At 39.4% G+C, this 16,009-nt stretch overlaps 1 protein-coding gene across 6 annotated transcripts in view; it reads right to left on the bottom strand.

Moving 5' to 3' along the window:
* The window catches only part of CHCHD3 (coiled-coil-helix-coiled-coil-helix domain containing 3), a 250,368-nt gene that overhangs the window by 39,521 nt on the left and 194,838 nt on the right, over nucleotides 1-16,009 (bottom strand). For all 6 annotated transcript variants that reach the window (XM_019751017.2, XM_074315354.1, XM_074315355.1 and 3 more), the window contains one exon: nucleotides 14,113-14,183. In XM_019751017.2, the coding sequence (XP_019606576.1) occupies nucleotides 14,113-14,183 (71 nt within the window). The remainder of the gene's footprint in view (nucleotides 1-14,112; nucleotides 14,184-16,009) is intronic.

The raw sequence follows: 16,009 nt of genomic DNA, 5'->3' as shown, positions 1-16,009 counted from the left end.
CCTGGAGAGTGTTAAAGGTGTAATTCCTGCCTGAGGTTTTGACACCTCTACAGCACAGCTAATGATCTCAACAAGTGTAACACCACTGAGAGCAGGAACTCAGACTTACATTTCTGTATTTCCAAGGCCCACAGAGCATGGGCGTCAGAGACCCTGGGTGGATAGCTGTGTTGATGCTGAGGACGGTTAAGTTCTCCAAGGCAAGGCTGTCACATTAATACCTTTAGAAATAAATATGCGTCATTGAGCTCTTCACTGGTGAAGAAACCAAACAAAGGAGGACAGTGTGTCAGAAGCCACTCGTTGAAAAGAACTCCCAGGACAGGGGAGTCGATGCAATTGGTCTTCTGGCAAAATCTAGCAGTTTCTCCAATTCAAAGACTTCAAAAGTACCCCCACACCAACACTCAACTAACCAAACCAATCCAAACCACAAATGATTTAAGCGGTGACAAAACATCGGATTCCTGCTTCCTGTCAACTAACCAGGATGTCTGAAAAGATGCATTCTACACCCAGCAATGTTATTTTCTGCTGTACACGGGCATCTTCTGTATTGGAGACACATATCATGGCAAGAAAAGAACCGGCTAATTACGGGTAGCACCAAATGAGTGGTAGTGGAGGAGCAGGAACGTAAAGCAGTGAAGCCTGATGGTGGTGTGCAGCTTGCAAAGTAATGAGACGGCGATGACGCGTGGGCACCCGGCTTTGGTCACTTCATCTTGTTCAAGAGCTCTGCTGGGGACACAAAGGTGAGACGCACTGACCGCCAACCCACAGCTTGCACAAGCACAGAACAAAGGGATCGAGGTGCAATCTCTCCTCCTCTCGTCCCCTCCTCCCCAGCGCACCCCTTTTTCAGAGCTGACGGTTTCCTAGTTGGGGGCCCTGCATAAAGCAGGCTGAGCAAGCTTCTACCATCTGAAATGTCATGTCTGAACATGTGCACGGTAACTGGCAATTCGTTTTCCATCCTGAAAGCAGGAACAGGTGTCTGTACGCTAGTACCTTCAAAAGCCCCCTCATAACCCACGCTGAACGTGCCTCTCACACAGGCAGCCGTTGTTGAGATCCATGCCGGTGGCAGGCTGGTAGACTTCAGAGTCTCCATACATGGATCTGCCTCACAGATACATAGGCATTTGGAGAATCTCAGAAGCACAAGAGAACAAAACGAAGAGTAAATGGCAGCACATTAAAAACAAACCCAAAAAACAACCCACCACACGACAGCAGCCCTTGGTCTTTCTTGTGTTACTACTGTCATTGGCAAACACCTGTCTTTGTGCTCGGAAGGTCCCTACAAAGCATGTTTAACATACTGAAAAAGGAGGTGTGGGTCCCTGAAAAGGAGTACAAAGCCAGATGCATCACTGCACCGTCTTGCTTGCCAGCGTCATCCAGAAACGGTGGCTGAGGTGACTTGTGAAGGGAGCCAAGAGCACGGACTCCCCTTAATGAGCACATCTATCAATTTCCAGGGGATGCAGCTGATTACCAGCCTCAGACGCACACGCTCCCAAAAGGAACGCGGCCATGTAACTGTTGGCCACTGAACGAGAAAATACGGAGAAGAGCTTCTGGCAGCCATGTGAGCAAGTCAGGGATGCCTGGCGACACTTGAACATGGGAACATGTGTGCTTTCGTTTCAACATGTAAGGAAGGGCCAAGATGCAGGCTTTTACACGTTTTCAAGCATTCTGCCAGGACTCCATACACAGTAGGAACGAACGGCTGCCTAAGATTACTCTATTAAAAAGTACCAGTGTTACTGTGTAACTGTTTCATTTACAAACACCCCCTTCAAAACCCCTTTATCGAAACTAACTTTCAAAACTCCACCAGGCCTATCACCAAACTGTATGTAATAAGGAGGATAAAATATAGTAGACCAACGTCATTTAATAAGGGGGGAAAGGACTCACTCTTAAAAGGAAAAATGAAGCAAGGACTAATCCTGTTTCTGTGGCAAGGAAACACACTGAGTGGACAGCCCTGATTAAGGGATTCCCATTCTAACGAAAAAACTCGATTATGGATGGGATTAGAAATCATAAATTTCTTTAGACTGGGATTAAACTGAAGAAACTTATTTTACCTAGAACAAATTACAGTTAGAAGTTGAATAGTCCCAATATTTGGTGCATTTTTTCCTATTGAAAATTAATGAACAATGAATTTAGGATGTTTTAACTATAATTAACATTTAAAAAAACACACACACCGAACTTAAATGTTCATATTGTAGTGAAAATTGTATAGACCTGTGTAACTACCATCCGGAAAACAATGCAACGCCTCAGAAAGTTCACGTGTCCCTTTCCAATCAAGTCCCTCTCTTATCACCACCAACTACTTTCTGATTTTTATTAGTATAAACTAATTTTTCCTATTTTTTTAACTTCACATAAATGCAATCACACAATAGGTATTGTTTTGTATCTGGCTTCTTTATGCTTAGCATAATGTTTCTGAGATTCAACTGACAAACTTTTCCAAAGTGACGTTGCTGTTTTTTTGTACCCCAACCAACAAAACATGAGAATTCTGGTCAGTCTTTCTGATTTTCACCATTCCAGTGGTTTACATTTACATTTCCCTGATAGCTAATAACGTTATTAGCACTTTTTCATGTGTTAATTTGGCCATTCTTCTATTTTCCTTTGAAGTGTCTGTTCAAGTCTTTTGCCCATTTTTAAAATTTCCTTAATGGTATCTTGAGATGAGCAGAACTTTTAAATTATGAGAAGGTCCAAGTTATCAATTTTTATATTTTGTATGATTACTGCTTAAGAAAAATCAAAAGAGCCAGACATAGGAATTCTTATAGACTAAAACCATGAGAGATGATTTGGTAATTATACAGTCAAACGAGCAATGGGAATACATGTTTAAATACAATAATCCTGAAAGTTTGGTTGCAATTTTAGCACCATGGTTTACCCCAGGCATAGTGAATAGGCAATCACATACACCTATAAGAGGATTATTTGGTTGAAAGCAGGGAGCACTGAAAGCATCTGGAATGGGTTTACCAATCCATGCAGTGATAAAATCTAAGAGATACGTATCACAGTATGGCTGAACGAATACGACTTCCCAGAGACTAATCTGAGAGTAATATGTGCAGATAACTTCTTTGACACAATTTTTAACCATGTTCAAGACTTAAGATGGTTAACTTTGTAAATCTGACACAAAGGTAGGATTAAAAATCTACCTCCTAAAGTCTTCCTGGACATTTTAAAATGTGGCAGGTCAGTCAGACAATAAGTAACTCTAATTGGTCTCCCCGTAAGCTTCCCAGCTTTCTACCTGTAGTTCAGTGGCACTCAAAACAGCAAAAGAATTTTTTCTCATCTTTGAAAACATCAAAGGAAAAAAAAAAGTCAAAGAAATTATTTCCAACTGGATCCTTTAAAAAGTAAATGAAGGGGCGGCTGGTGAGCTCAGTTGGTTAAGAGCGCGAGCTCTTAACAACAAGGTTGAGGGTTCGATCCCCACATGGGTCACTGTGAGCTGTGCCCTCCGTGACTAGATTGAAACAACTACTTGACTTGGAGCTGATGGGTCCTGGAAAAACGCACTTAAAATAAATCAAAGTTAAAAAAAAAAATTAAAAGAAAAAAATGTAAATGAACACTATTAAGAATCAGCAAGAGGAAAAAAAAACTTAGCAGTCCCAGTTAGAAATACCTTTTAGGAACCATGAGCTGTGGAGTTAGATAATTATTCAAATAAGCAAGGATCAATAAACAAATTCCAAAATTCCACGCACCCTGGAACTCAAAAATGTTCTCTTAAAACATGATGATACAAGGAAAGAAACAAGCCATCATTTTGGCAGAGTCTGCATTTATCTAACTAACACTGTGCAATTAATATTTCATATAACCAAGTAGGGTATGCTAGATTCTTAATGGATTGTATTGATTAAAGAAGAAAGTTCAATGCTAATGTTCCTGGAGGGGAAATAGAACGATTTGTTATCTCACACAGAACAAATCATGAATTCAGGTGCTTATGGGCACAAACCCAAAGGCTGCAACAAGAGTGTTTTGGATAATTTACATGTACATAGTACAAATAGATTATGTTAAAGAAAATGCCCAGAGCAACTTAAAGAAACTCGACTGCCATGGTTGAGACAGAGAAGAGAATTCTAGGTCATGGATTTATGCTAGGACGTGGCTAATCTGTACCCAAGTGGTGGCGTGTGTCACCACTTGAGGTTCCTTTACATACTGCTGAAGTGACGAGCAGGTTTCCACAGGGAAACTGGCACTGTGACCAACCGCAGATATTCACGCGATGGCTCCCGGGTGCGTCCTTTTTTGTGACATGAGGAACCCCAGTTCTTGCCCTTTTGCGCCCTATGTTCCAGCCAACCTTGCCCCTTTCTGCAGACACCTCTGGATTGAGTGGAATGCTGGGAAAGATAGGCAGGAAGTAGAGAAATGCTGTAGATGGAAACTTAATTCCCAAGTGATGGTAAAGTTTCTTGGCATGTTACCTTTGAAAATAGTAGGTAGACTAGGTCTAGGGATCCAACCCGAGGAATAAAAAGCAACAACTAACTGGACAGATCTGATCAGAAAGGCTCCAATCTTAAAAAGCATTAATTGCCTAAGGTTTCTTCACAACTCGAGCCAATTAAACACACCTATGGTAAGAAATATTGTCCAAAGTAGGTATGTTCCAGAACAGGTCTCACTCTCCTTAGAACTAATTTGTTGCTGGAGGTGGATGGGATGTGGGGAACATGGAAGGAGACAGGGTCACAGCTTGAGACATGGCAGCCTACTCTCTACACACTCTCCAGTGAGGTACAGAAGGGGCTGCCACACCATCTAGAACATTCCTAAAATGGCAGCCAGTGTCTTAGAATCGCATGAAACCACTACTTTAGACCATTTCTTAGATGAGGATCAATGACACCTGTCTTTCTTTTCTAACTTTTAAACTTTCTGAGCTTGAATGCCCTGAAGAGAATGGCAGTTACAATTTACATTTTACAGATGGAAGAGACAAGTCAGAAGAGGAATAAATAACCTGCCTGAGGAACTGGGTGTTCTCAATAACCAAGACTGTTTCAGACCAATGTGCAGTTGCCATTAGCTTCATATACAAAGTACATTCTTCGCTCATCAATATTGTTTTTCGATTTTAGAATTGAAATCTTCCTCTGGCGACACTATAGGACAGACTCTAGAGGGTACATGAAATACCGTGAAAGCTGGCAAAGGTGAGCTGATGTTTAAAAAACAAAATACAACAAAGTGCCCCAAACTAATAAACAGGCCATTGTAACAGAGCTTATGCACAAAGGGTAGAGATAGATTTACTTTATCTAGAATTTTGCTTCTTCAATGATGAAGACTCTTACTAAATAATCAAGATATTACTTGGTTCCAAGGACCATAGGGAATAAAATTTCACCACTGCAGCTGCTATATTTCCTGCTCACAGCCTTTCAAATTAAAAATGGGGGAAGAAAGGCCCAATACAAATGTAGAATTTAATTAGTTAGTAAAAGCCCAAATCCTTGCCCAAAGCCCTGTTCTTCCTGTAATATCGCATTCTTTTCTTCTTGTGTAAACTTTTCATTATGAAGGAGACATCTTTATAATACAATAACTCTGGTTATAATGTAACTGCTGGTAACATAACTCCAGCATTAGAAAAGGCAGCCTGTTCAAGTAATGTTGTTTTAATACAATTTGTGTTCAGCAGAAACCAAGTCAACTCAGTCATTTAGAATTTGATCGATGTGAATTAGTGTCTTACAGAGATAAACCATTTGATCATTTAGAAATTGATCAATGAGAATCAGAGAGAAAACATTTATCATGTACATTTGGGATATCACAGCCATTCATGCAGCGCTGAGGTAGGCTGTGAGCAGACTCAGTAAGTGTTAAGAGACGATATGCAGGGTCCCCTGTCAGTTGCAGATACAAATACATGCACAACAGTATATAATTTTTATCCTTTTGATAAGGCACGATATTCAATAAGGCAGCTGGAGTCACTGAAAAATTGCAGGAGCTCCACTTTGGAGAAACTGGAAAGAAGTGTAGCACCACTGAAACGCTCAAACTTTTGAACCAAGTTTTAATTAAAAGTTTAAGCATAAAGGCAAGTAACATAAATTTACTTGACTAAAACTTCTAGGAGAGTTTTAAGGCGATTAATCAGAGTAAACTCTGTACCTCAAGTACAATTAGTTCTATTAATCTAATATTTCCAAATTAAAGTCGCACTGACATTCAGGCACAGCAGCTTACGTATCTAACAGAATTATTAATTTGCCAGTCAAAACCTTATTTAATTATTTTACAGCCAATTAAGCAGGATCTTTAAACGCCGTTGCTTCAAACTGTCCGTGATCCACGTGTATAATTACAGAGAACGTGAGAAACACCTGCTGATACCGTTGGCATGTCACCCTCAGCTTTACTAACTCATTTGTGGTACAGCTGGCCCTCAAAAAACGGCACCTCTTCCAACGTCTTTTCATTATAATGGGAACTTAATAGAAACATAATAGAAACCATACAAATAGAGAAATTTCTCCTTTGGTACCCAGTTTTATAACTTGAGTTGGACACGATACAATAATATAGCGATGTATTACATATATCATATATGATATATAACATACTAATTAAAAATAATACAATCTAACGATGAGAAAAAAGATTCCTGGCCACAGGTGGTCTCATGTGCACGTTTTCCCCATGTCTGTGGCAGTTTTCTCAGGGGACTCCAGTTTCCTCCCACATCCTGAAGATGTGCACTTGAGGTTCACTGGCGTGTCTGTATTGCCCCCGAGTGAGTGAGTGTGGGAGGGTGTGAGTGGCCCTGCCATGGAAGAGTGTCCTGTCCAGGGTGGGTTTCACCTTCACCCTGAGCTACCAGGACAGGCTCCAGCCTCCCACACTCTTGGCCTTTCTTATGGTAAGAAATCCAAAACTGGGATAAAAGGGTTGGAAAATCATTGTCTTATTTGTTTTTATCAAATCTTTCTTAAATGTATATATAGGTCATATTTATTTCAAATGTTTAGTATTAGAAGTGTTTGGGGTCTTTATTTAAAAGTTTGGTTTTGTTTTTAGTTTTAGAAATTTGTTGACCAGAGAAATAGGCCGTAGGAATTGAACTCCTATTTATATCAAATAGCTTAGTTGGTAAAACTGGTTTCATTATAGGTTTTGCTGAAAGTCGCAGTTTTCAAGAACCTATCCACGATCTTAAGTGAGGACGTACTGTATAGCTATTAAAATCACACGCCCAAAAAAGAAACGAAACAGTACTGTCAGTCAAAGCGAAACCTTAATAAAACGAAAGAATTTTAAAGTTAAAGGAAAACCTTTGAATACAGGTACAGTAATACTTACAAAACCCATTTCACCTGTAAGTGTTTTGCATAGCATTCCTCAGGTACTCTAAAATACCTAAACTTCTTCTATAGGGTAACTAATCTTTTAATACATTATAAGGATAACCTCGGCTTCTGCCATGAGCCGAAATTTGTAAGTCAGGTTTTCACCACTTTGTTCAAGGATAAAAGTGAAAACTTCTTCTACAATGTGGCACACAAAGGAGTATTACCACTATTCACATGTGATTTCACAAAATCATTCTCCTTTACAAGGGCCCCACCTTTCAAAGACACTGAAGCCAAGTTGAAAAGTTACGAGGTGTGGTTAAAAGATATGGTGAATGTTTGAATTAAAAAAAGAAAATTACAGTAAAAGACACATTGCCATTAATCCCTCTCACTCTGAACACACTTATCCCATAGTTCTTGCCACTTTCTGAAGCAGTTCTGGAAGTCCTCTTTCGTGAGTGTCTTTAGTTGTGCTGTCGTGGCTGCGTCGATGTCCTGAATCATTCTGACTTTGGGGAAGAACCAGAAGTCACACAGTGGCAGATCTGGTGAATAAGGTGGATGAGGACACACCGTAATGTTTTTATTTGACAGAAATTGCCATGTGCCAGAAGCGATGTGTGACATGGAGTGTTGTCATGATGGAGGATGATTTACGGCACACTTTAAAACACACCTTCTCTCAACCATAGCTCACACCTGACTGACTGCATCGAACAAGTTGAAACTTGTCACACACTGTTACTAAGATTTGACGTGCCGCTTCCCATATTGAAAATCCCTGCCTTTCCATTGGATGGCACTCGGCAGCAGCATTCACTGTATTTTGTGATCACAATGGAAAGGCTCCGTGTTACACATCGCTTCTGGCACAGCAATTTCTGTCACATAAAAACATTATGGTGTATCCTCGTCTACCTTATTCACTGGATCTGGCACCGTGTGACTTCTGGCTCTTCCCCAAAGTCAAACGATTCAGGACATTGAGGCAGCCACGACAGCGTAACTAAAGACACTCAGGAAAGAGGATTTCCAGAACTGCTTCAGAAAAGTGGCATGAACAATAAGTACGTTCAAAGTGATGGGGATTAATGGCAATGTGTCTTTTACTGTAATACTTTAAAAAAATATAATTTTAAACATTCACCGTATTTTTTGATTGCACCTCATATACCTCTAATGAAAGCATTCCAAAAATATTTTCAACACATCTATGTCACTTCACATATAAGTGTGTGTGTGTATGTGTGTGTTTTCTCCCCCATATGGAAGGTAGAAACTGGCTACTTCATTATTTAAAGAACAGCATGAAAAGGAAATATCAATCTTCTATAAAATGCTTCTCATTTGTTTGAGATTACATTGTCTTCCCAAGGTTTACACTGCCTATAAAATAGTCTATATTTCTTTGATATTTGCCTTACATTTACTTGATATTTGTTTTTATAATTTAAAACATTCGTGTACATGGTACTCTGGTACCTACATTTCCTTTCTGGTAGGTGTGGTATATTGGCTCTAACCCACCCTAAGAGATCTGATTCTGATGCTGACTGAGAAATAGGGCCCCTGTGGCCCTCTGTCCGTATCGCTTTGACACATCTCTTACTGTGACCTCCTGTCACAAGTGCTTTATATGCTGTCTCCCGGCTGGACTGTGAGCTCCCTAACGGTAAGAACTCTTTCTAATGTTTTCTTTTTTTTGGAAGGGGTTCAACATCATTTAGATTTTATTTGAAAACAAACAAAGAAATTTCTCCTATGGTGCATAGTTTCATAACTTGAGTTGGACATAATAATAAAATAATAATATAACAATATGTATTATCTATATTATATACAATCTAATGAAAATAATAAAATCTCATATTTATTGAGCGTTTAACCTTGTGAAACACCTGTGCTACCTATAATCGTAGAAAATAAGGATTAATACACAACATAATTTTCAGTAAGCTGAGCTATATCCTGATACTAGCACCATATAAACTAGGAACTGGCACCACAAGTTGCTCTATTTAACAGATAATAACAAAGGGTGATAAAGGTGGAAGGAAGTGTTAATAATGATTGTTTTAATTGGATTGGGAACAGGAAAGGTTATCTTTTGAATAAAAACTACATGTGAAAAAATGCTGGATTTACTCAGTTTTATAGCTAAAATTTTAAAGTTATTGTGGGGAAAAAGTTATTGCAGGAAAATAAGCAGCACAAATTCTTTATCTCCAAATTGTTTTATTCCTCTGGAAAAAAAAAGTTAAATAGCAATTTTAATAACTTGGTATTTATTGGGGACGCAATTATCCCATCACAGTAGGATGAGATAACTTAGGATTTTTCAAAAGCTCTATTTTAAAATTCTGTCTTCCTCTAGCTCTCCTCTGATGAACTCCATGCTGGTGAGACGCTACCTGTCTCCTTCGTAGCTGCATATTCACAACTCAGCAGAAGGCATGTTACACAGGGGCTCTACAAACGAACGAGGTATTGATAAAGTAGGAAAAAAATCCCATTAAATCTAATGGTTTAATGGTTTACTGCCAAAACTATAAACTGAGGGACTGAAAAGTCAGTTAATATTTAAGCATCCCTAAAACAATCCCATTAGCTATCATGGCAGGATGCATCCATGCGACCGGACTTCATTATGCGTCGACTCAAAGGCTCTGAGCGTTTTCCCTTTACAGTGATTTCGTGTGACTCCCGAGCAGGTATATAATATCACCTTTAAAATTATCATTTAAAAAGCTTCCACCTCCTGTAACTGAGGTGTACCCAAATGAATCCCTCCACCAGGGGAAAAAAAAAAAGAAATTTAACTAAATCCTTCTCTTAAGTTGTGCAGTGCTCGCTGCCCAAGAGCGACTGCTAGGATCCACTGTCATGCAGTAGAAAGACCTACACTGCCTTGCAAAAGACTGAAGCTGTCATGATTATCTGAGACGGCCAAACTTCTAAGGAGAAAGAAAGTTCCACTAAGTAATCTCTGCCTTCAAAGATGGAAAGCTTCTCTTATAGCCAAAGCACTATCCCTGTCACAGAAACTAATGAACTCACTGCAAATGAAAATACAATATTCTAGGAAGCTTAGTCTAGCAGGTCCTAGTAGCTAGGAAAAAAAAAAAGGATTCTATAATGAAAGCTACTCTCTGAAAAACTAGCTCTTAAAAGTCCTTCACAGTATATAAAGCCTGGGTTTTAGTTTGGACTGGAGTTAGCCAAACTACAAAGTCTGAGGGCAGAGTCCCCAAGACTGTCTTCATTTCTGATATCATTTGGAAGTTCAAAAGGTTCCCCAAGCCACCCTACACTTGGATAATTCGCTAAAAGAACTATTATTTGCTAAAAGCTATTGAAGTCATAGCTATGACTTATTATGGAAAATGATAGAGAATCAGCCAAAGCATATATAGGACAGAGTCTGTCTGGGAGGGTTCCAAATGCAGTTTCCATTGTCCTCAGGATGTGCTGTCCTCCTGGTGTCGATGTGTGACAATAGGCACAGAGTACGATCCACCGGAGAAGCTCATCTAACCTTCAGATTCATTTGGGCCTCATCACATAGGCAGCATAGGCTTGCTTGATTGACTGCCTCTGGTTGTCAATCATAGGCAGTGGTTGAATTGAGTCTCCAGCACCTCTACCCCAGAGGCTGGGCTGATACCACAGGGCCCAAGAGGCCCATCATGTCTAATGAGACACTTCTATCAGTTGAGAAATTCCAAGGGTTTAGAGGTTACCTCCTTAGAAGCTGGGCACAAAGGCCTGACCTCTCTATGGAAAAGGCCAAACTCTTTAGTATACCAAGTGTCGTGTGGGGTCTCTGGTCCCGCTCCCCGCACAAGAACGCAGGATATGGTGAGGCCAAAAAGGAACACCCACGTAGCCATAGATAGGGGAGTCAGACCATTATATTCTCACTGGTGGCTGAGTTGGAGACACCGGAAGCAGACTCCACAATCTGCTGTCAGCTTTTCCGCCAACCAACCCACCCCCTAGAGTAGCCATGGCAGTTATATTAGTGGCCAATGGCTAACCGATAACAGCGGATGGCCAAGTAGTCACAGCCGATGACCATCTAATAACCGAGCCAGCACCTTTCCACGCGAGGCCGAGAGCCTGGAAACTGCTCTCCTGGCTCTGTCCCCACACCAAGTTCTTTATTATACCCTGTAGGATCTAATAAAGAATAACGTCTTATAAAGGTAAGAGAGGTAATGCTGCTGAGGCTCTGCTTGAAAGTAAGTCTAACCTACAGGTTCATGCTGTCTTGGAGAAGGTAAGTGGTCATGACATTTACTTTTGTGCTCCATGTAGCCTCTCCTTCTCCAGGAGGCTAGCCCAGGCTAAATGACATGGCAGCTGGGCAGGGCGTCAGAAGACAGATTCCTCTCAGCTAAAACCAGACTTACCTCTCTCTATAAAATCTAGCTTGCACCAATTTTCCAGTCTGCTAAACTCTGCTCTGACCCTTCTATCCAAGTTTATGGGCTAAATTGTGCCCCCCCCCAAATCATATGTTGAAGTCCTAAGGCATGGTACTTCTGGAAGTATGTTCAAACCTCACATCTGCTGTCAGGTTAATATTCCGAAAGGACCACAGAAATCAGGGTTCTCACCTGGTCAAATACCTTCCACAGATGTCTTGCTAAATGAAGACTAATTTCTTAGCCAAACAGCTAATGAATGACCCTACTGACCTTTCCAACTTTCTCTTGCACTAGTCTCTCTGAGTCAAACCATTGCTCTTTTTTTTCTTTTACATCCTAGTTATTCAACATTTATAGACCTAAAGAAGTGAGCGCCATGGTAAGTCCAGCTACCATCTGACACCGTACCACGTTATCACAATATTATTGACTATATTCCCCATGCTGTACATTACACTCCCATGACTTATTTGTTTTATACCTGCAAATTTGGACTTCTTATTCCCCTTCACCTTGTCCTCTCCCCTTTTAATTTTTCAATTACAGTTGATATTCAATATTATTTTATATTAATTTCAGGTGTACAGCATAGTGGTTAGACATTTGTGTAATTTAAAAAATGATCTTCCTGACTAGTACTCACTTGGCACTATACATAATTATTACCATAGTATTGACTATACTCCCTAGGGTGTACATTACATCCCCATGACTTGTTTTATACCTGGAAATTTTATTCCCTTTCACCTTTTCCCTATTTCCTAAAATTTTTCAATTACAGTTGACATTCAATATGATTTTATAGTAGTTTCATGTGTACAGTATAGTGGTTTGATATTTCACGAAGTGATCCCCCTGACTAGACTAGTACCCACCTGGCACTATACCTAGTTATTACCGTAACTGTGTTATTATTGACTATATTTTCGATGCTTCAGTTTACATTACCATGACTATTTCGTCACCCACTGACTACAGAACATGATTTTTCTTCTGAATAGCTTTCCTTTCCAGCAACACTCTTCAAGCCGTGTCTAAAATATCACTTTCTTTCTGATGATTTCAGTATCAATTTCCTTCAATTTATCTCCAATTTCAGGTATTTGTATAGCTATTCTCTTACAATGAAGAAATACCCACTGTACCAAGTCAAAGATTCTCAAAGTACGGAGACAAAGTTTTAAAAAAATGTTGCTTTCTCCTTAGAGGGAAAGATAAAATCATAAAAATACATGTGCAAAGTATCTTTTAAAATCAAGTCTACATCCAATTCTGTAGCTAAATTCTTAAGATATGTGCCCCATTCTTAGAAGGTCTCTTCCTGCTGCCCCTAAAGAAATAATTCATTAACGAAGACTGGAGGTTTTAAAAATATACCTCAAACCATCTTTAAAAAAAAAACACCACAAAACTTTTTTCAATCAACATTAAAATAACACTAATATTCATTACCACAAAAATTGCACTATAGCAGAAAGTAGTAAGGTTCCACCTTGGGTTTAATCATTTTATCAAATGCTTATAAATGTGCACGAGGAAGGAGGGCAGAGACCAATGAATCTTTCAACTAAATCTGTCACAACACCTTTTTTTTGGCTCGGCTAATTTGCACATGTGCCACTAACAGAGGTTACCCGATAGGGCTATTTATACACTCAGGAAGATTCTGAATGATGTCTTCTTACCTCACGTGAGCACTGGCAGCAAAGGGAAAGGATAGGGCTGTGGGTCATGGAAACTTTGATCCATCAATTACAGAACCTTCATTTAAACATTTCAAGGATTAACAGACACAGCAATTTAACATCACCTTCATAATCAAGGGTCAGGTAAACGCTGAGATTTAAATGCTTTCAAGGTACATGTGAAGAAATGAAAACCGCTTAAACATGAGCAAGGAGGATTCCCCAATTTGGACACGTCCATCATTTTATTACACAAAAGTGAGTGGTTTCTATGTTTCTATTAATAGAGGTAGCAATTTAACATGCCCTTCATAAACAAGGGCCTCCTATCTTACGTACTATTCCAAATGAAAACTCTAGTATTACTGCTTTCAATGTCCCCTTAGTTCATAAAATCGAGTGGGAACAAACTTTCACCAAGTATCTTTGCCTTGCCTTTGACTTCCACTATAGCAGATAACATGGATCCATCTCAACCGATGAAAACTCCTTCCATGCTTTCCAGAGAGCTACGTAACTATCCTCTGTCCAAAATGCAATAAAGTTGTACTTTCATCTTGTCAAGAAGAGTAAATACTGATAATACTATTAAAAACTTACTTGAACTTTGCTTCCACCTCTTCAGCAGCTTTCTGGTACTGTTCAGTGGTGACTTTGTAGAACTCGGAGCTCTGTGGATATAGATCGATGGTAGAGTTTGTTCACTTTCCAAGAGGACAAAACGCATGCAAGATGTACAATGGTAAAAAAAAAACTATGTAAGATTTTGTTTAAGCCACTCAAGCAGGAGAAGAAAGATGTCTTGCATAAGTGGTACGGGTACTTATAAAAATACATGCAGAAGTATCCACTTAAATAATAGTACAGTTGTTGGTTTACAAGTCATAATTATAGAGTAAACTTTCATACTTATAATTCATCATTATCTTATCCTTCTGAGAAAATTCCTCACGTATTTTTTGAAGGATTATTTAGACCTCCTTTATTTGGAATCTACCCCTACAAGATCAAAGGACTGCTTGAGATCAAATAATGAAATTCACACATATCACATTTGCCTATTATTCCAGTGTTCAACCTAGGAAATTAAAGGATCATTTCTCTTTACACCGTATTTTTATCTTCAAGATGGATTCCTTATTGAGTAGAATGTGTTCAATCACCTCCACGTGACCACAAGAGTATCAACATTTATAACCAATTAATCAGTAAGGACAAGGGGATGGATTTACATAATTTTTACAAAAAAAATGTTTCCACTATTACGTGAATGAACACGTAAGCAATATAAATCAAGTTGTAATAGCAGAGTAACGTTTTTCCTCAGGCAGCAAAATTAAAAATTATCCATTCTGGCTGGCTACTTTGACACCTGTCTTACTGCAACAGGTGGCCTCAATGACCAAGCCCAGGTGCCTTCAGACTCAATGAAATATCCTGCAAAATGCGTCCCAGTACAAAAGAACATAATGCAACACAGTGGTCTTTTGTGCACCTTTGTTCCCTAATCACTCAGGTTTCACATGCATGACTTGGGGTGGTTTATTTTTTCATAAATCATTGTTGGTTGGTGAGAAAATGAAAATGAAATCCTCTTCACACCAGTGACCCCTCTGCATTTAACAACCTGGGTTGTCCAGTGACAGTCACATCCAGGTTTGCTGGATGTAGATAAAATCAATAGGTATGTGATTAGACAGCCGACTCAGGGTGGCTGGAGCAATGGACAGGTTACCATTTGAGATGATGAATGGCTCTCTATCAACCTAGAGTTTGCGACGATGCTAACATTTACTATAATCTTATTTGGGCTGCGATTTATCTTTCTTGCACCTGATCAATAAAGATGAACAGAACAGTTGTAGGAATCGATTGTAATTTTTTATCATTTTCAAGCATGAAAGTGCATTTCTGACATGAAGACAATATTCTAAGTGTACTCCTTCTGCATTTTTTAAAATTGCAATTTGAGTGATCAACTGCCCTAGTCTATATACCGAGAGGTTTTAATTCATCTGTAGGTCGCAAGCTGTCAAAAAGTCATTTGTCTTCTCAGATATTTTAACTTTAGGCGGTGTCACCCCGTCCTATCAGTTTCACTTATAAGATTTTCCTTTCCTTTAAAATATACGCCAGTCACGACCTGCTCTTTTGCAATGTTTGCTTTAAGCTTTTCTTTGAATCCTTCTAACAAAGAGAGCACTTACTAATCTACCACTAACACTAATGAGAAACTGCCCATATTACTATGATGAACTGTCAAGTGAGTATTATGTTACTGAATTATCTATTAAAATGCTGGCAAAGCAATAACGTCTTGATTAATACTTTCAATTATTTTCAGCATTGAAACGTTAACGTCCGGACAGAGCCAGCACCAGGTTGAAAGATCTAGTTTCTGGTTCTGTTCTGTGACCTTGAGCAGGCCCTCCAACCTCCCGCAGCTTCCTGTGCAGTGTTCCTAAGCTGTCAAATGTGGGATGTTACTAGCCCTGCT

This window comes from Rhinolophus sinicus, linkage group LG11, assembly GCF_036562045.2.
Source record: "Rhinolophus sinicus isolate RSC01 linkage group LG11, ASM3656204v1, whole genome shotgun sequence".
NCBI lineage: Eukaryota > Metazoa > Chordata > Mammalia > Chiroptera > Rhinolophidae > Rhinolophus > Rhinolophus sinicus.
This window is presented reverse-complemented; position numbering and strand designations above follow the sequence as displayed.